This window comes from Staurois parvus, unplaced genomic scaffold (assembly GCF_062004578.1).
Source record: "Staurois parvus isolate SC_StPar_1 unplaced genomic scaffold, SC_StPar_1.0 ptg000375l, whole genome shotgun sequence".
In the NCBI taxonomy this organism is placed as follows: domain Eukaryota; kingdom Metazoa; phylum Chordata; class Amphibia; order Anura; family Ranidae; genus Staurois; species Staurois parvus.
In genome coordinates this window covers 541,358-561,183 of record NW_028318171.1, presented here as the reverse complement: position 1 = coordinate 561,183, position 19,826 = coordinate 541,358, and the positions used below count along the sequence as shown (strand labels likewise).

Sequence of the window (19,826 nt, the reverse complement as noted above, 5' to 3'; positions counted from 1 at the left end):
GAGATAGTCAGTCTGGCAGCAGTCAGACAATGACATAAAAGCCCACATTTAATATCTTTGAAAGAGACAGAGAACAGAAAGCAGAACAACCTGTGGCATATTGGGGACTGTCTGATCTGTAACCACGATGTAAACACGCAGGATGAGATCCCAGGTAGGCGTGGATAGGAGGACATTCCCACCAAACATGGAGCAAAGAACAAGGGGCAGTGTGACAATGCTAGCAGAGGTCAGGGGTGGAGGGGAAAATCCTGTGGAGTAGGGCGGGACATCTGTACCACCAAGTGAGCAATTTAACGTTGGTTTCCTGCATTTGCTGGCTAGAGACAAATGATGAGTAAGAGCAAATGACTTCGTCCAGTCCTCATCAGATATCTGAGCATCAATATCAGCGACCCATCTAGATGAGTATGGTGAGAGGTCGGGGTGGACTGTAGAGAGGAGGATCTGATATAGTGCGGAAAGGGGGCTCGGGAGGAAGATCTTGAAGGGGCAAGGATTCTAGAGGTGTAGGATCTCTGGTCAGCAGGTCTGCGTTGGAAAGGTACGTAGGAAAGAACAGAGTTGCCCGTATTCCATCCATTGGGCAAAAGAGGCCCGTCCCAGGACTCAGGGAGTTTGAAAAGGTGGGAGATGACCCCGGTGAAGTATTTGCGTCAGTATTTAGGGTAAGGTTTTAATAATTTTCATTCATAGGCACCTACAGTGGACTGATTTACTAAAGTTTAATTGCAGACTCGTACACTATTAAGATGCAGTGTATTCTTCTGTTGAGATAATTTGTGAACAAACATTGGTGAGTGGTGTGTTGAAACTTCCGTCTTGAAAATCTGTGGAGTGCTATTGTGCTCTGATGCTTTGGGTTGTTTTGGAGTTTGGATCCCCCAGTAGCCACTGTGGTTCATCCTGACCACCCCTACATTATTACAAGACCTAATTTTAAATTGCCTTTCTCATCTTTCATTTGTTCTAGTTTAGCTTTGCATGTCTATATGTATTTCCAATTTGAATGACTGAACTGGCGAATTTCACTAGAAGTGATGTATAAAAATGATTGTTGTAACCCTGGATCCGATTCTTCTAGTTTCTCTTTTCTCCATGTTTTTTTTCTGATTCCTTTTTTTTTTTTTTTTTTTTGGTCATTTTATGTTCTTTATCCTTTCTTCTAACCTTTTTTCTTTTCTCTTCTTTTTCCGGTACTATGTTGGATTACTGCTGCTATTATTTGGTTCGGCTTTTTGCCGTCCCTCCTTGATGTCATTGGACATTTTGTTATTTGGCTAATACAAGTCAGCAGCATGTATCTGTTTAAGTGTTATTGTTTTGCTCTGCCCCTGTGTGGGTGTGTCTTGAGCTTGTTTATGTTCTTAAAATAAAACTTTCTTAATAAAAATATTGAAACAGAAAAAAAAAAAAAAGATTGTTGTATGCTTTGCTTTTATGACCTTATTTAACAATAACAATGTAAATTTTTTGATCATTGCAGATTTTCAAAATATGAATTCAAAGAGAAAAGCAGAGACATGGAAGAGAACTAGACGACAATTGGTATGTTGACATCAATGTGAACTCATATTTTGCAAACTGCTCCTTTTATTTCTAATTTGAACACATATAAAACATATATTGTAAATGTACAATAAAATGTTTTGTCTTCTAAAGTCATATTCTGTTACAGGTCTGCCACTCTTTCTTAGAGCTAGTTTGGCCCCCAAAATGGCCAATGATAAAAATATATAGGATCGTCATAGGGCAACTTGACAAATGCTTAGAAATAACCGTTTGAACCAAAAATGTCACAAAGCCAGCAAAATCCACCGATACCAAAACCATGTGGCTTCATAGGTTTTTTGAATGCAAGAGCTGCCCAGACAAACAATTTCTAACCAGCTCCTGCAACAAAAGTAAAAGAATCGAGTTGCATAACCAGGTGGTGCCAACAGGGTCATCCATGCAACGGATTTCATTTGGTTCAGCAGGATTTGGCAGAGTTTTTTGTTTCCTGTATGAACATCTTTTCTTTTGCTTACCAAGCTGTGTACTAAGCTCTCCTGACCCCCTCCTTTGTAATGTTTGTTTGCTCCATGCTGCCTGTGCCAATAGATATGACAGTCCTTTTGTGTTTAACCGTTTCAGACCACCTGCCCGAAATATACTGTGGATGGGCGGCAGCTACAGGCAAAGCAACGTACGGGTACATCGCTGTGGCTGTACTAACACAGGGGGGCGCTGCGTGACTGCTTTGTCCAACGGACACAGCGGAATGAAGATCCCGGTGAATCTGTGATCACTGTCCGATCACATGATCACAGTGTAAGCAAAGCTGCTATGAATCAATTTTGTTCACAACAGCTCTGCTTCTCTTCCTAGTGAGCTGTGATTGGCCCACCGCTGTCACATGATATATGGGGCCAATCACAGCACCCTGTACCATGTGACCAGCTCCAGCCAATCACAGATCACGATCTTGAGCTGTCAAAAACCTAACTCATTCAGGACAGTTCATGAATGAGTTAGGTTCAAAAGTAAAAAAAAAGTTTTCTTTTCTTTTTTTATTTTTCAAAACCCTGTGACAAAAATTATGTCTGTAAAATACTCACAATGCCTCTTGTCACATTCCATGGGGTGCCTGCTTTCCAAAAAGGGGTCATTTGAGGGGGGTGTTTGTACTATCCTGACATTTTAGTGCCTCCAAAACTGTGATAGGTAGTGGGGAAGTGATATGAGGAAATATGCCGTTGAAAGCCTGGAGGTGGTCATTGGATTTTGGGGGTCTGTATGTAGCTAGGCTGCTAAAAAGTCTCTCACACGTGGTATCCCCATACTCGGGAGAAGTAGCAGAATGTGTTTTGGGGTGTTATTACACATATACCCATGGCATGCATGAGCAATATATCATTTAAGTGACAACTTTGTGTAAAAACCAAAAAAAAAAATTGTAATTTTCGAAAAATTTGTGCCAGAAAATAAAATGTTCCATGGACTCAACATGCCTCTGCTAAATCCTTGGGGTTTCTAGTTTCCAAAAAGGGGTCATTTGGGGGATGTTTATTCTGCCCTGGCATTTTAGCACCTCAAGAAATGTGATAGGCAGAAAGTAAAAGCTGGGGAAATTTCAATATTTATGCCATAGTTTGTAGACGCTATATCTTTCACACAAACCAATTAATATACACTTATTGGGATTTTTTTTTTTACCAGACATGTAGCAGAATACATTTTGACCTAAATTTATGATTAACTTTGAGTTTATTGGATATTTTTTATAACCAAAAGTGAAAGATATCGGGGGGTTTTTTCAAAATTTTCAGTCTTCTTTTTTTTTTTTTCTGTTTATAGTGGAAAAAATAAAAACCGCAGAGGGGATCAAATACCACCAAAGGAAAGCTCTATTTGTGTGAAAAAGGGACATAAATTTTGTTTGGGTACAGCATTTCACAACCGCGCAATTGCCAGTTGAAATAGTGCAGTGCCGAACAGCAAAAAATGGCCTGGTAATAAAGGGGGGGTGATTCTTCCGGAGGGCAAGTGGTTAGGTCTTCCAAAATTTTTACTAGCACAATGATATAAATTGCAGTAGCCCCCTGTGTATGGAATTATTAGAGGAACTTCACAGTGGCCTGTCTTCACTGTTACATATATTATATATCTGGTGCCCTAAGGGCTAGTTCAAATTAGATGCAGTCCAGTGCGCTTTTTTTTTTTCAGCATTAAAAATGTATGCACAGTGTTTTCCATGTATTCCAACGGTCCTAGTTCACACCAGTGCAGTCAGCTCCAGTCATTTTCCGGTGCAGAAAAAAAAAATAGAACATGCTGCATTTGTTTTCTGCACAGAACTGTACTGTAACATAGCAAACTGCATAACAACTGAGCAAGAACGGAGTGTGGTGTGAACTGTGAGCAAAAAATGCATCCAGAGTGCGTTTTTATGGTGTGAACTGGCCCTAATAGCTTCCATTCCACACAATATTGTCTATTTAATATAATTTACCTTTATGTTTTTTATTTTTATGTTTTGTTTTTTAGGCATTCTCTACTGTGGGTACTCCAGATTATATAGCACCAGAAGTATTCTTGCAAACTGGCTATAATAAATTGTGTGATTGGTGGTCACTAGGAGTCATAATGTATGAGATGTTGATCGGTAAGACATGTTTTTTGATTTGCCTTTTCTGGAATGCATTGTAATTGTCTTACTTATCTTCCAGAGCCTTTTCTGTCATGGTCACCTTTTATACTTGTAAATGTATTTTCGTAAACCGCAAAATCTGCAAATCTGTGGATTTATTTTCAGCTCATATTGTGCACATTAAATTGGTTCAGGATAAACAAAAGTCTGGTGCAAAATTAATAAACATTCCTATTGTCTAATGTATTATTTATGGCCGATGCTTGCGTCACCCTTTTTTACTGCACTTTTGTTTTTATTAAAGGGAACCGGTCCAGAAGGGCATATGGGAGAAGCCCTTACTGGCATGTTTTGGAAGGTATAAACTACAAATCTGTCAGCACTGGAGTTCTCCCTGTTCAGAACATGTCAGCTATGCCAGCTTCCATATTCATTCCTGACTGGTTCCCTCTAATCTGTATCTTTAGTGATGCTGTACTAAATAGGTCTAAAATGAATGCTTATTTTACAACTTTATCTAGTCAACAGTTGATTAATAAATGTTTGTATGTTTTTTGAATCTGTGTTCTTAAAGAGGCACTGCCATCAGGTAACACTTTTCTGTCTGCTCACCATCATAGAATGCTTGAAATTAGCATTTAAAGTGATATTAAAGGTAGATTTTTAAAAAATACCAAACATGTCTGTACTTACCTGCTCTGTGCAGTGGTATTGCCTAGAGCAGCCCCGATCCTCCTCTTCTAGGGTCCCCCGCTGGTGCTCCTGGCCCGTCCTTCCTGCCAAGTGTCCCCAGAGCAAGCAACTTCCTATGGGGGCACCCATGCAGGCTTGCTCCCAAGCCGCTGCTCTGTCTGTCCATATAGAGCACAGCTCAGCCCCCTCTCTCATCACTGGCTCACTGCAGCCACACTCAGTAGCTGTGATTGACAGTAGTGGGAGCCAATGGCTTCCGCTACTATCTCAACCATTGAGGAGGAAGAAACCCAGTAGAGTAGAGCTAAGATTCTCATGCACATTGCTGGATCAAGATAGAATGCATGAAGGTTAAAAAACCGGGAGCCTTTAAACCACTTTAATGATGCTGCACGTCCTATAGCAGTTATTTATATTTTTTGTCACTAAGCGCCCTGTAGTTTTCTTCACCCACTGACACTTTAGGAAGTGTCAGAGGCTGTTTGTAGTAGACCACATACTGGCCCTCATTTGAAACTTTCAACACCTGAAAATGTGTGTGGGAGCCTGCACATTATCAGTGACCATAGAGAGTTGTGGTGCTTGGTACAGGCAGACAAAACTCCAGCCTGTTTCCAGCTATCTCTTACAAGAGTTGGAGGATTTATAGACTGCAGCCTGGCATCTTGGTGGACCAGGAGGGAAGGGGCAGAGCAGGCTGAACAAAAGTATTAGAGAGTGAAGAAAATGACTTTGCTGTTACTGACAAAAGTTGTAATAAATTGCCTTACAAAGGCAGGGTCAGTAAGTGCTAATTAAATAAAAATATCCACCTGCGCTCCACAGACTCCTTAAATATAGCTAGCTGCTATCATCTACACCCTATACCATGGGACACACAAAATAAATATCAAATATTGGATGAAGCGCTCTGCTATAATAGTGCTATATACAAAAATCTAAATTTTATACACATATGTAAAAGTGACTGGTGCTTAAATAATATATGTGTTAAAATTATATAAAAAAATTCATATAAGACCAGTCTGCCCCCAAGTAGCTAAAACTGGTTATACATGTGCACACACAAAATAGAAAGTGACCAAGTGCTTAGGTACATAAATAGTGTCTTAATAAATCTAAAATAAAAATCACAGTGAATAATCATAAAAAGTGCCAAGTGTTTAAATAACAATCAATATACATATAGTATAATCATGTGCAAAAAACATGCTATCACTCTTCTGTGAAAAAAAATATGTATATATATATGTGCTTCTTCATTCAAATAGTGCTCAGACCAAAGTGTCACTCCAGTGAATCAATCCTAAATATCCAGAGTGCCTCCTCACCTCCAACATTCAACCCCTAGAGGTCACAAATCATTTATTTAAATGATGTTCCAAAAACGACACCAGGATATAATTTGCCCCACGATTCAAAATCTCAATATATATGATGCCTCAGCCATATGTCCATGGACCATGGAAGATTTAAGCACAAAGAGAGATCTCCATAGCGCAATATGTAGTTTTATTATAAAGAAAAAACAGATGGAAAACTCACATGCTCTTAGAAGTATACAAGCAGTTCCCCCATATCCTATGGGTATAATAGGAAATCGGAAGTGCATCACCGGAAGTGCGTCACCGAGCTCCACCTGGAAATGACGTCAATGAGCTCCAAGCGTTACACCACTGTCACGTGGCTTCTTCAGGATCACTCTGGATATTTAGGATTGATTCACTGGAGTGACAATTTGGTCTGAGCACTATTTGAATGAAGAAGCACTTTATATATATATATATATATATATATATATATATATATATATATATATATATATATATATATATATATATATATATATATATATATATATATTTTATATATAATGTTTTAATTTTTTTTTCACAGAAGAGTGATAGCATGTTTTTTGCACATGATTATACTATATGTATATTAATTGTTATTTAAGCACTTGGCACTTTTTATGGTTATTCACTGTGATTTTTATTTTATATTTATTAAGACACTGGATGTGCACACTTATGCAACCGTATTATTTTCGTTTTTTTATTTTTACTTCCCTCCACCTAAAAGATTTCAGTTTGTTGTTCAACTGAGTTGTACAGTTTATAAGTCACATTACCAGTTGGAAAAAGTTCTGAAATTATTTATCCTAAGCACTTGGTCACTTTCTACAGTAAGTGCTAATTGTAAGCATTTTGTCTATGTGAGCATCCAAAACATTTCTTGATGAAATTATTTCTTAAATGTTCATTATAGAACAGAAACTCCCCTTCTGCAGTGGATTCATATTTTCAAGTACCACTGGCTGCTGGTTTATCTACCTCCTCTAAAGTGAGATTGTGTATAGGAAACTGAAATGAATAGGTCGAGGGAGTAGCCCGGCAGTGGGAATGGATGCTTGCTGATGTCAGGAGTCCTGCTGCCATCACCTGATACTGGCCATATTCATGCATGTCCTGGCACCTGTATACCCTAGCTGGAGCTTCCTCTGCTACACTTCTGGCCCTACCAGAGAGTTCTCTCCTTTCTGCAGTAAGATTTATTCTAGGGCCCGTCAATCTGCCCTGTGCTTTCTTTCAGTTAATTACACCTCTGCATCTAGGTGGAGGTTTTGGAGTTCTCTCACTGGGCTTCCATGCCAACCTTTGCCTTTCCTCTTGAAATACCCAGTTTGTATTAGCAGTTGAAACTCATTAAGGGCTGCTAAACTTGATAGTGGTCAGGTCAGTGAATAGGGTGGGCAAGAGTTTCGGAAACTGTTTCGTTTGCCTGAAGCAAGTAGATTGTTTACTATTTTGCAGCATTCCTATGACAATTCTGTGCGCCGTGTGGTGGTCTGCTTTTAAACACACAAAGAATGTGATATTGTGAAATGCCTAAATATTTTATTGAAAGCTGTTGGTTTTAAAAGATTGTAAATTGCATTTGAAAAAACATATTAAAGATGATTTATTTAATGATTGGGTTTACATCCCCTTTAGCTGCTGATTATTTTGTTCCATGTATTTTTTTTTGTTTCTACTTGAAGCAAACCTGTCCTGTGAAAAATATGTATGCTGCTGTTGCTGACCTCTCCTTTGAAAATAAAGATTGCTTGGTTGTCATGCTTGTCCAACAGCTTCAGCGCTGTCTAAATCTTGTGGAAGTCAGTGATTCACACTGAATCACTAACTCAGAAAGTATTGAAGTTAGTCTATAATTTTTAGGAGCAGACCTTTTGACAGACCATATTTCTTCCAGTACAGGTCTACTTTAAATACCCCCCAACCTTTTAACTGCTACAAATTGTCATTTACAGTTCCACAGTACATCTTTGATCTCTACTAAATTTGTTGTTTTCTTTGCTTACACGAATCCTCTTTTATTTTAAAGGATATCCTCCGTTTTGCTCTGAGACTCCCCAAGAGACCTATAAGAAAGTTATGAACTGGAAAGAGACTCTTACATTTCCTCCAGAGGTTCCCATATCAGAAAAAGCAAAGGACCTCATCTTACGGTAACTGATACTGAGAAACAATGACTGTTACTTACCTGTATTTAGAAATTTAGATGTGATAATACTACATGATTATGTAAAAACTAGTGGTATTCCTTTTTTTGTTATATTTATTCTCCCAAGTGAGAGTTAGATCTTTCTGTTTCCACACTGTAAATACAAAATTGAACAGGAATTGATTAGTAGAGGTGTGTGTAATTTATAAACTATACCGCTGAATTGCCACATCCATAATAATGATAATACCATGAAACCAAAAAATAAATGTACAGTGGATATAAAAAGTCTACACACCCCTGTTAAAATGTCAGGTTTCTGTGATGTAAAAAAGAGACAAGGATAAATAATTTCAGAACTTTTTCCAACTTGTAATGTGACTTATAAACTGTACAACTCAGTTGAACAACAAACTGAAATCTTTTAGGTGGAGGGAAGTAAAAATAAAAAAACTAAAATAATACGGTTGCATAAGTGTGCACATCCTTAAACTAATACTTTGTTGAAGCACCTTTTGATTTTATTACAGCGCTCAGTCTTTTTGTATATGAGTCTATCAGCATGGCACTCTTCCTTGCAAAAACACTCCAAATCTGTCAGATTGCGAGGCCATCTCCTGTGCACAGCCCTGTTCAGATCACCCCACAGATTTTCGATCGGATTCAGGTCTGGGCCATTCCAAAACCTTAATCTTCTTCTGGTGAAGCCATTCCTTTGTTGATTTGGATGTATGCTTTGGGTCATTGTCATGCTGAAAGATAAAGTTTCTCTTCATGTTCAGCTTTCTAGCAGAAGCCTGACGGTTTGGTGCCAATATTGACTGGTATTTGGAACTGTTCATAATTCCTTCTACCTTGAGTAAGGCCCCAGTTTCACCTGAAGAAAAACAGCCCCAAAGCATGATGCTGCCACCACCATGCTTCACTGTGGGTACGGTGTTCTTTTGGTGATGTGCAGTGTTGTTTTTGCGCCAAATATATCTTTTGGAATTATGGCCAAAAAGTTCAACCTCAGTTTCATCAGACCATAACACATTTTCCTACATGCTCTTGGAAGACTTCTTATGTGCTTTTGCAAAATTTAGCCGGGCTTAGATGTTTTTCTTTGTAAGAAAAGTCTTCCATCTTGCCACTCTACTCCATAGCCCAGACATATGAAGAATATAATTGTCATACAGTGAGGAACAGAAGTATTTGAAAACCCTGCGATTTTGCAAGTTCTCCCACTTAGAAATCATGGAGGGGTCTGAAATTCACATCGTAGATGCATTCCCACTCTGAGAGACCGAATTAAAAAAAAAATTGAGGAAATCACATTGTATGATTTTTAAAGAATTTATTTGTCTTGCACTGCTGAACAGAAGTATTTGAACACCTGAGAAAATCAGTGTTAATATTTGGTACAGAAGCCTTTGTTTGCAATTACAGAGATCAAACGTATCCTATAGTTCTTGACCAGGTTTGCACACACTGCAACAGGGATTTTGGCCCACTCCTCCACACAGATCTCTAGATCTGTCAGGTTTCCGGACTGTCGCTGAGCAACACGGAGTTTCAGCTCCCTCCAAAGATGTTCTATTGGATTTAGGTCTGGATTCTGGCTAGGCCACTCCAGAACCTTGATATGCTTCTTATGGAGCCACTCCTTGGTTATCCTGGCCGTGTGCTTCGGGTCGTTGTCATGTTGGAAGACCAAGCCACGACCCATCTTCAATGCTCTGACTGAGGGAAGGAGGTTGTTGCTCAAAATCTCACAATAAATGGCCCCATTCATCCTCTCCTTAATACAGTGCAGTCGTCCTGTCCCCTTCGCAGAAAAGCACCCCCAAAGCATGATGTTACCATCCCCATGCTTCACAGTAGGGATGGTGTTCTTGGGATGCAACTCATCCTTCTTTTTCCTCCAAACACAACGAGTGAAGTTTAGATGAAAAAGTTCTACTTTGGTCTCATATGACCACATGACTTTCTCCCATGCCTCCTCTGGATCATCCAGATGGTCATTGGCAAACTTCAGACGGGCCTGGACATGTGATGACTTGAGCAGGGGAACCTTCCGTGCAATGCATGATTTGAAACCATGACGGCGTAGTGTTCTACCGACAGTGACCTTTGAAACTGTGGTCCCAGCTCTCTTCATGTCATTGACCAGCTCCTCCCTTGTAGTTCTGGGCTGATTCCTCACCTTTCTTATCATCAGTGATACCCCACGAGGTGAGATCTTGCATGAAGCCCCAGTCCGAGGGAGACTGACAGTCATCTTTAGCCTCTTCCATTTTCTAACAATTGCTCCAACAGTTTACCTATTTTCACCAAGCTGCTTGGCAATTGCCCCGTAGCCCTTTCCAGCCTTGTGGAGGTCCACAATTTTGTCTCTGGTGTCTTTTGACAGCTCTTTGGTCTTGCCCATGGTAGTAGTTGGCGTCTGACTGACAGTGGGGTGGACAGGTGTCTTTAAAGAGCTCAGACAGGTGCTACTAAGTTAGATTAATGAGTGGAGTAGAGGTGGACTTCTTAAAGGCACAGTAACAGGTCTTTGAGAGCCAGAATTCTTGCTGTTTCTTAGGTGTTAAAATACTTATGTTCAGCAGTGCAAGACAAATAAATTCTTTAAAAATCATACAATGTGATTTCCTGATTTTTTAATTCTGTCTCTGAGTGGGAATGCCCCTACAATGTGAATTTCAGACCCCTCCATGATTTCTAAGTGGGAGAACTTGCAAAATTGCAGGGTGTTCAAATACTTCTGTTCCTCACTGTATGTACCACACAACCAGTACTTGCCAGATATTCCTGCAGCTCCGTTAATCTTGCTGTAGGCCTCTTGGCAGCCTCCCTGACCAGTTTTCTTCTCATATTTTCATCAATTTTGGAGGGACATCCAGTTCTTGGTAATGTCACTGTTGTGCCATATTTTCTCCACTTGATGACTGTCTTCACTGTGTTACATGGTATATCTAATGCCTTGAAAACGTTTTGTACACTTCTGCTGACTGATACCTTTTAACAATGAAATACCTCTGATGCTTTGGAAGCTCTCTGCGGACTATGGCTTTTGCTGTAGGATGCGACTAGGAAAATGTCAGGAAAGGCCTACTAGAACAGCTGAACGTTATTTGGGGTTAATCAGAGGCACTTTAAATGGCAGGTGTGTACTGACTCCTATTTAACATGACTTTGAGTGCTGAATTCTGTACACAGCTACATCCCCAGTTACAGGAGGGTGTGCCACATTATTTTAGTTTGTTTACCCCCCCTAAAAGATTTCAGTTTGTTTTTAAAATGAGTTGTACAGTTTATAGGTTACATGAAAGGTAGAAAAAGTTAGGAAATGATTTATCTTTGTCTCATTTTTTTACATCACAGAAACCTGACATTTTAACAGGGGTGTGTAGACTTTTTATATCCACTGTATAATGGACTCTACTGACAATGAAAGAGGGAATCTGACGATACTTATAAATAAATAGAATATAGTGTTTATTTACAACCATATTAAAACCACTTATCATTCAGGCTGAGCTATATATTTAAAACACTATGTGCATAATTTCATGAGCAATACAGCTACTGGCTCAATATTGCCACTATTAGTATAATACCATTACATAATTTGTCAGATAATTGTGTGGCTAGATCGAGAGTCCTCATGACTCAATGCATTTCTCTCTATTAGCTTCTTCAGGACGCTTGACAGTTCAGCAGCAATCACTAAAATATGCAAAAATGAAAAAGGCATCTATAATGTGTGACTATAATACAAAAACAATATGAATATAACAAACCAATAATGCTGTGTATTTCATACATTAATGTAAAAAAACACCTTATTAAGTATAAATACACGCATACAGCTTGTTAAATAAGTATTAAACACATCACCATTTTTCTCAGTAAATATATTTCTAAAGGTGTTTTTGCCATGAAATTTTCACCACATGTCAAACAACTCATGCGGTCCATACATTGCATGAAATTAAGTTCTGTGTAATAAAATGGAATGACACAGGGAAAAAGTACTGAACACGCTAACTGAAATGTATTTAATACTTTATACAGAATCATTTGTTGGTAGTGACAGCTGCAATTGCATTGCTCAGGTTTGATTTTGGCCCACTCTTCCACAGTCTACAAATCTTGCAGGTTCCGTTGGCCTCTTTTATGAACTCTGATCTTTTAGTTTTTTTCCATAGATTTTCTATTAGATTCAAGTCAGGTGATTGGCTGGGCCATTCTAGCAGCTTTATTTTCTTTCTTTGAAAACAATTTCCTTGGTGTTTGGGATCATTGTGCTGCTGAAATGTCCATCCTTGTTTCATCTTCTTCATCCCGGTAGATTTTTAGCAAGAACGTCTTGGTACATTTTTCCATTCATTCTTCCTTCAAGGATATGAGGTTTGCCAGTACCGTATGCTGAAAAACAGCCCTACACCATGATGTTCCCACCTCCAAACTTCACTGTTCGTATGGTGTTTTTGGGGAGATGTGCAGTGCCATTTGACCTCCAAACATGGTGTGTATTATGGCATCCAAAGGGTTCAGTTTTGGTCTCATCTGACTAAACTATATTCTGTCATTTAAAAGACTTGTCTAAATGTTGTGCAGCAAACTTTAAACGAGCTTCAACATGCTTTTTCTTCAACAATGGAGTCTTGCGTGGTGAGCGTGCATACAGGCCATGGCGGTTGAGTGCATTACTTGTTTTCTTTGAGACAATTGTACCTGCCATTTCCTGGTCTTTCTGAAGCTCTCCACAAGTGGTCCTTTCCTTTTGGACAACTCTTCTAATAATTGTTTTCACTCCTCTGTCAGAAATCTTGTGAGGAGCACTTAGGCATGGCCAATTTATGGTGAAATTATGGTCTTTCAACTCCTGGATTATGACCCCAGTAGTGCTCACTGGAACATTCAGAAATATAGAAGTCCTTTTGTAACCAATGCCATCGGTATGTTTTGCCACAATAATGTTTCAAAAGGAAACACAGCGGGGTGCCAGGTCAGCCTGAATTAAAATAGAACTTTATTCAAGAGGCACTTACATGTAAATACATGTAAATACTCTACAGTCAGTATCCTGATTCAGTGCAGTTAGCAAAGACAGCTCTCTCTTCAGAGTGCTGGAGCCGACAATCGCTGTAGGGAGTGGGGAGAGACCCCCTGGAGGTGGAGGTACACGGCGTCCCTCCATGTGCTCCCGCCAAATGGCCGTGGTGTCTGACAGGTGCCGTGAATGACCAGTAGGCGGGCCGCAATGCGTTTCCGAGGCTGCGCCTCCTTTATCAATCAGGATACTGACTTGTAGAGTATTTACATGTAAGTGCCTCTTGAATAAAGTTCTACTGTTTTCATTCATGCTGACCTGGCTGCCTGATGTGTTTTCTTTTGCATGTCTTCTGAGTGATCCCCCATCCTTGGCAAGGAGCTTCTGGTGATTGTGTGTTTTAGTCTTCATTGCCCACACCTTTCCTCATTCAACAACCATTTGGAAGGACTGATCATTTCATACATGATATCCTCTGCATAATTGCAAGTTTGGCTACATTGTATTTGGTTACAATTGTTACTATTTATATGGACCTGTTTATAAGTTCATCATTCATACCACATTCTATCATCATCTGAGCGCTGGATATGCTTGGAATTTTTTACAAGGCTTTATACACACAATAAGGTTGCGAAGGTCTTGAGAAAGCTCTTTGCTTTTACCCATCATGAGATATTTCTTAACAGCTTGGTAATGAGACCTCTTTTTATAGGCCATCATTTGAGATTGAAGCAGCTGATATTAATTTGCAATGACAAGGGGCAGGATTACTTTCTAATTACTGATAGATTTCAGCTGGTGTCTTATCTTTCTATGCCTTTTTGCACCTCCCTTTCTTCATGTGTTCAATACTTTTTCCCTGTGTCATTCCATTTTATTACACATCATTTCTGAACTTATTTGTTTTGGTTTCTTCACATGTATGGATTGCATGGGTTGTTGCCAACATGCGGTGAACACTTCATGCCAGTAGCACCTTTAGAAATATATTTACAGAGAGAAATTGTGATGTGTTCAGTACTTATTTTACCCGCTGTAAGTATAGTATTATGTCATGGGACTGTACAATGTTCTCACTGCAGTGTGCCTGTAGAGTAAAATTTGAGCTGTCCATATATTTTTGGCAGGTTGCTCATTAAAAAAAACACCCCATGAATGGGTTCACACAAAGACAAAAAAATGTTAACATTGCCACATATAACTGTCAGAAGGTATGTATTCATTTTATATAAATGTTTTGTGGCGCAGGGTATTTAAAGAAAAAAAGCAAGAAAAAAACATGGCTACTCATAGCAATTAGAATGTCGATATATATTGTGTATTTGTCTAATAATGGAATGAGGAAATATTTCTGTATGGCACGTTTTCATTATGTTGTATTCTTCCAGTTTCTGCTGTGAGTCAGAGCAACGAATTGGTGCTTCTGGTGTAGAAGAGATCAAATCTAACCTTTTCTTTGAAGGTGTTGACTGGGAACACATTAGGTAAGTCAGGGCTCAAAATTTCAAGTCCTGAGCTACTAGCAAGGCCTTAAGAGTTACTTGCCACCTGTTGCCCCACCCAACCCCTACCATTCCTTGCCCCTAATTTCGCCCCTAAACATGCCCTCGTAAATTATCTCATGACATGACACTGTTAAATGTTTTATGCATTATAAAGTTGCAAAAATAAATATTAACAACAACAACTACTTTAACCACTTGCCTTCCTGAGGATTTTCCCCCCTTCCTGAGAAGTCCATTTTTTGTGTTACGGTGCTGCGTTTGTTTGATGGACAATTGTGCGGTCATGCAACGCTGCAGCAAATTAAATTTACAACCTTTTTTTTTGCCCATGAATTGAACTTTCTTTCGGTGGTATTTGATCGCCTGTGCGTTTTTTAGTTTTTGCGCTATAAAAAAAAAAAAAGACTGACAATTTTGAGAAAAAATTATTTTTACTTTTTGCATGTCCATTAAAAATCCATTAAAAAAACATGTCCAGTAAAAAATCTAATTTCTTCATAAATTTAGGCCAAAATGTATTCTGCTGCATATCTTTGCTAAAAAAAATATCACAGTATGTGTAAAATTATTGGTTTGCATGAAAGTTATAGCGTTTACAAATGGCGGTATATATACTGGAAGTTTTTGTTTTTCATTTTTACTAGTAGTGGCGGCGATCAGCAACTCATAGCGGGGCTGTGGCAGGCATTCTGACACTGGGGTGAACTGACTTGGCACTGGCTGGCGGCACTGCTGAGTGCAACTGATGGGAGACACTGCTGGGCAACCCTTTAGGGCACTGGTTATCAGTGCCCTGATGATCAGTGCCAATCTGCTCTGTGACAGCTGCCGGTTATGACAGCGTAAGGAAAGTGCTGCCAATAACTGGCAACTGTATTTACTCCATGATCTGCTGAGTAATTGGACACAGCTGATCACGTGGTGATTGGCCTTGTACCTCATCAGGTGATCAGCTGTGTCTGTAGGACACAGCGATCATGGAGATCGCAGAGGGCGCACCCCTGGGGGGGCATTTTGGGAGGACATTATATGATGCCCTCCCAGAACTGGGTAACCGCGCTGTAGACATCATTTAGCTATAGCGCTGTTACCAAGTGGTTAAATGTATATGTAATTGGTTTTCTGTTTTTAACTGTTATGGTTACATAGTTTATTTTCTTTAAATATTTTTTTACTATTTCATTTACAGGGAGAGACCTGCTGCTATTCCTATCGAAATAAAAAGTATTGATGACACTTCAAATTTTGATGAATTTCCAGATTCAGATATTCTTAAACCAATGGGTAAGTTTTAGATAATCTCAAGTGAATTTGTAGTGCAGTTATTAATTTTAGGGCCTCTTTTTCCCCATTTTTCTATAACGGAAGGTACCTAAAGTAGTTTAAACCCTTCCATATACCCAGTGAAGTGACTAGCCTCAGATGATACACACAGAGGAAACAAATCCTCCTACTTAGGTTGTACCTGTCTATTTGCAGCCATTTGTTATATATATTCTTCTACAACACAAAATCTGGCAGCTCAACTCAGCAGCACAAAGCAGGAGGCTGGGATCTGAATTCACACAGTGCACAGCTAAGGGAGAAGAACTCCTAAACCTGATAGAACAGCGGTGATGCACTGCCCTCCTCACTCTACACAGAGAACAAGCACAGCTGTGAATATCACATCCCCATCACTTAGGAAAAGCTGTCAGATGAGAGTCATGCTGATAACAGAAGAACCAGGAAGCAGAGAGAAATGAAACTGGTAGTTTTGTAGAGAGGCAAGTACACAATATTGAAGGATGTGCTTTGTTCAGATTTCATGTCTGAGGTTTACAACCATTTTACAATGTAGGTCTTCAGTAATTTTTGCTGTGCAGTGTCTTCAGTCATGTACCTCATCTTCTCCACATGCATGGTGTGAACTTGGCTCACTAAAATGGGAAATATTGGAAGAGTTGCTGGTCCAATCACATCTTGAGTATGCCATCCAGTTCATGTTACCCGCCCTCAGGAAGGATGTGCTGCAATGGGAGAGAGTCCAGAGAAGGGCAACAAAAATAATAAGGGGACTTGGGGACCTCAGTTACGAGGAATGACTACAAGCATTAAACAAATTCTTCTTAGAGAAGAGACGCTTGAGAGGATATATGATAGTGAAATATAAATACCATAAATGGTTATTTTAGCATAGGGAAAAAAACTATTCCATTTCAGGGAGCTTGAGAAGACACGTGGCCACTTGGAGGAGAAGCGGTTCAACCTTAAACTGCGTAGGGAGTTCTTTACTGTCAGAATGGTAAGGATGTGGAACTCGCTTCTACAGTTGGTGATTTCAGAGGGAATTGTCAATAGTTTTTAAAAAAAACTCTTAGATGGGCATCTTGGTGAACGCAATGAACCGGGATATGGAAAATGATATTGACATAAACACACATCCACACCCACACAGGTTGAACTGGATGAACTGGTGTCTTTGTTCAACCTTATTAACTATGTAAAGATATACTGGGGGATTGTGTATTCATGCTACTAAATTTTCCACACCTATGTAGACATGGCCATTCAAATCCCGAGGCAAGATTTGTTTCCCGTATTTATGGCTTACCATGAGATTCTCATATTCTCTGCACTGCTGCTTCTCTTTGAGTAACAAACAAAGGGTTAGGGACAGTTTTGCAGTGCAGGAAAGCCAGGGAATACTCTTGAGCATATTTATTGCACTGGATAAAATTTCATGCTGCCTTAGTGTCACCTTAACAGTTCTGATTTCAATGGAGGCATACTCCTGGTCTGTGACTGAAGCCAGTGATAGGCAGGCAATTAGCATCTTTAGGAGGTCAGCAACTGTAGCCTCCATATTTCTCTCAGTAACAAATCTGTCTAATTTTCTTTGTAAGCAAATTTGTTAAAAGACAAAAAAAATCTAAATATTAGTTACTAGTTACTATACTGCAGTAGTCCCCAGACTGTGGCCTGGGGGCCATATGCGGCCCTTTGCATGTTTTTATCCAGACTTTGGGATACTATTTTCATCCACTGATACCAACAATGGGACATAATTCCCCTCACTGACACCAATGAAGAGGCATAATTCCTTCCAATGACACCAAAGATGGGGCACAAATCCTCCCAATGACACCAACAATGGGGCCCAGTTCCTTTCAATAATACCAACAATGGGGCACAATTCTTCCCACTGACACTAATGATGGGGTACTATTCCTTCAATTGATACCAAAGGTGGGGCATAGTTTATTCCCACTGATGTCAGGACCCTTTCTATTCACAATGGCCACAGTCTGCCCCCCCTTAAGTCAGAAGGATCGTAAACTGGCCCTTTGTTTAGAAAGTTCAGAGACTCTTGCTATACTGTTTTTCTATTAAATTCTCTTGGTTCAATTTCTTGTTTAAGCAGCAATGGGGATGATTGTTTGTTTTGACCTCTCACAACCATCTTTTCCTCAGGTGCAAGCAACCATCCTGAGTCCGACTTCAAGAACAAGGATTGGGTCTTCATTAACTACACATACAAGCGCTTTGAAGGACTAACGGCTAGAGGGGCACTTCCAACCTTTATCAGACCACGGAAATAAATCTTTCTATACTGTGACACAAGTGCTCACCTATTAGTATTTTTAACTTGGTTGCCTTAGGACTCTGGCCTGTTTTGGTGCTTTTTCTAACGTGACTGTATGCACCACTGGAAAGTTTTCTACTTCCATGCCTTCTTATGTCCTAGCCTTTATCCTCTGGAAAATGCCATAAACTCTTATTTCACCATCAAAGGGATTAGTCTTGCACAACTACTTGTTTTTAATCTAGTCTCACATTCAAGACGTGATCTGTGATCATGTGACTGCCTCTACCATTCCTGGTCACCTTTACAAAATGATGTATCATTTGTATTCTACTTATTCTTTGCAGTCCAGTGTAAATTTATTCCCCAATGGAAGATTCTTTTGGTACTCCAGATATTTGATTCACATTTGTCTGACGCTAAGGCCTCTGCAGCTTTAAGAGTCACTCTCAGCACCAGCAGCATCATGCACTTTGTCCACATCAGACTGTGTCTGCACCAGTTTGGATCGGCATACTTGTTATTCCAAAAGACAAACTCTAGACTGTTTCAAGAACATGGAGCCCAAACTATTTATTTAGCTTTTTTTCTATGTTGATTTCTAGGACACATGTTTGTAAAATAACCGTGAAGAAAATTTGAATTTTTCTTACCTTGCATTTCTTTTTCTATTTGTAATTTGCTTTGTGGAATTTCAAGTGCTTTAAAAATAGCACCGAGGCAAACTCTGCTTTATATTTGGTATTTTTACAGCATTAAACTATTGTATGCACTTTTTGCCTTTTTCATGAAAGGTGCGATGGAACAAATCAGCATGTAAGAGTACTTCATATTGAATATTACTCTATTTATTACATGTGCGGAGAGGTTGGGTATTAAGGGGAAACTGCAGATTCTACCAAAAAATACAAAAGTGCCTGAGCCACCACTCTTTATTGTATATGTTGTTAAGCAATTGAAGCTGTAAGCAGATTTAAATTAAAGCATGCATGAGGGATCCATTTGTTCTGATGTTAGTAGCATTCGATCTGTACACTTTGTCCTCTGTTTTTTGTGATTATAAAACTCGTTCTCCTGGAATTCTGTTTTCGGCTCATAAAAATATTGAGATGTAGGCAGAAATTGTGCCATTCTTCTTGAGCAGATATGCGCAATTCTATGCAGGGCAAAGATTAACTTGGCAGAGGCTTGGCTACAATGTGAAAAAAAAAAAGCGAAGGATTATTTCTTTATCAACTGTAATCATTAAATAATCAGTAGGCTCAAGAAAAAATTAAAGTTAAATATAGACAAACACTTTAGGGCTCATTCATACCAGCAGGAGCGTGTTAGGGCACATATAATGCATACCCACTGGTGTGCATTTCTGCATGCATTGTTGTC

The 19,826-nt window shown here is 39.3% G+C and overlaps 1 protein-coding gene and 1 long non-coding RNA gene across 3 annotated transcripts in view; one reads left to right on the top strand and one right to left on the bottom strand.

The window, feature by feature from the left end:
• The window catches only part of LOC149456120 (uncharacterized), a 40,402-nt gene extending 31,918 nt beyond the window's left edge, over positions 1 to 8,484 (bottom strand). Inside the window, exon 1 of the long non-coding RNA XR_016313957.1 lies at positions 8,369 to 8,484. This is a non-coding gene — a long non-coding RNA (uncharacterized LOC149456120). The remainder of the gene's footprint in view (positions 1 to 8,368) is intronic.
• Positions 1 to 19,523, top strand: part of LOC149456119 (serine/threonine-protein kinase 38) — a 62,432-nt gene extending 42,909 nt beyond the window's left edge. For both annotated transcript variants that reach the window (XM_089685412.1, XM_089685411.1), the window contains exons 10-15: positions 1,487 to 1,548; positions 4,030 to 4,147; positions 8,210 to 8,333; positions 14,762 to 14,857; positions 16,068 to 16,162; positions 18,332 to 19,523. In XM_089685412.1, the coding sequence (XP_089541538.1) occupies positions 1,487 to 1,548; positions 4,030 to 4,147; positions 8,210 to 8,333; positions 14,762 to 14,857; positions 16,068 to 16,162; positions 18,332 to 18,459 (623 nt within the window). In that variant the 3' untranslated portion in view covers positions 18,460 to 19,523. The remainder of the gene's footprint in view (positions 1 to 1,486; positions 1,549 to 4,029; positions 4,148 to 8,209; positions 8,334 to 14,761; positions 14,858 to 16,067; positions 16,163 to 18,331) is intronic.
• Positions 19,524 to 19,826: the final 303 nt, after the last annotated feature.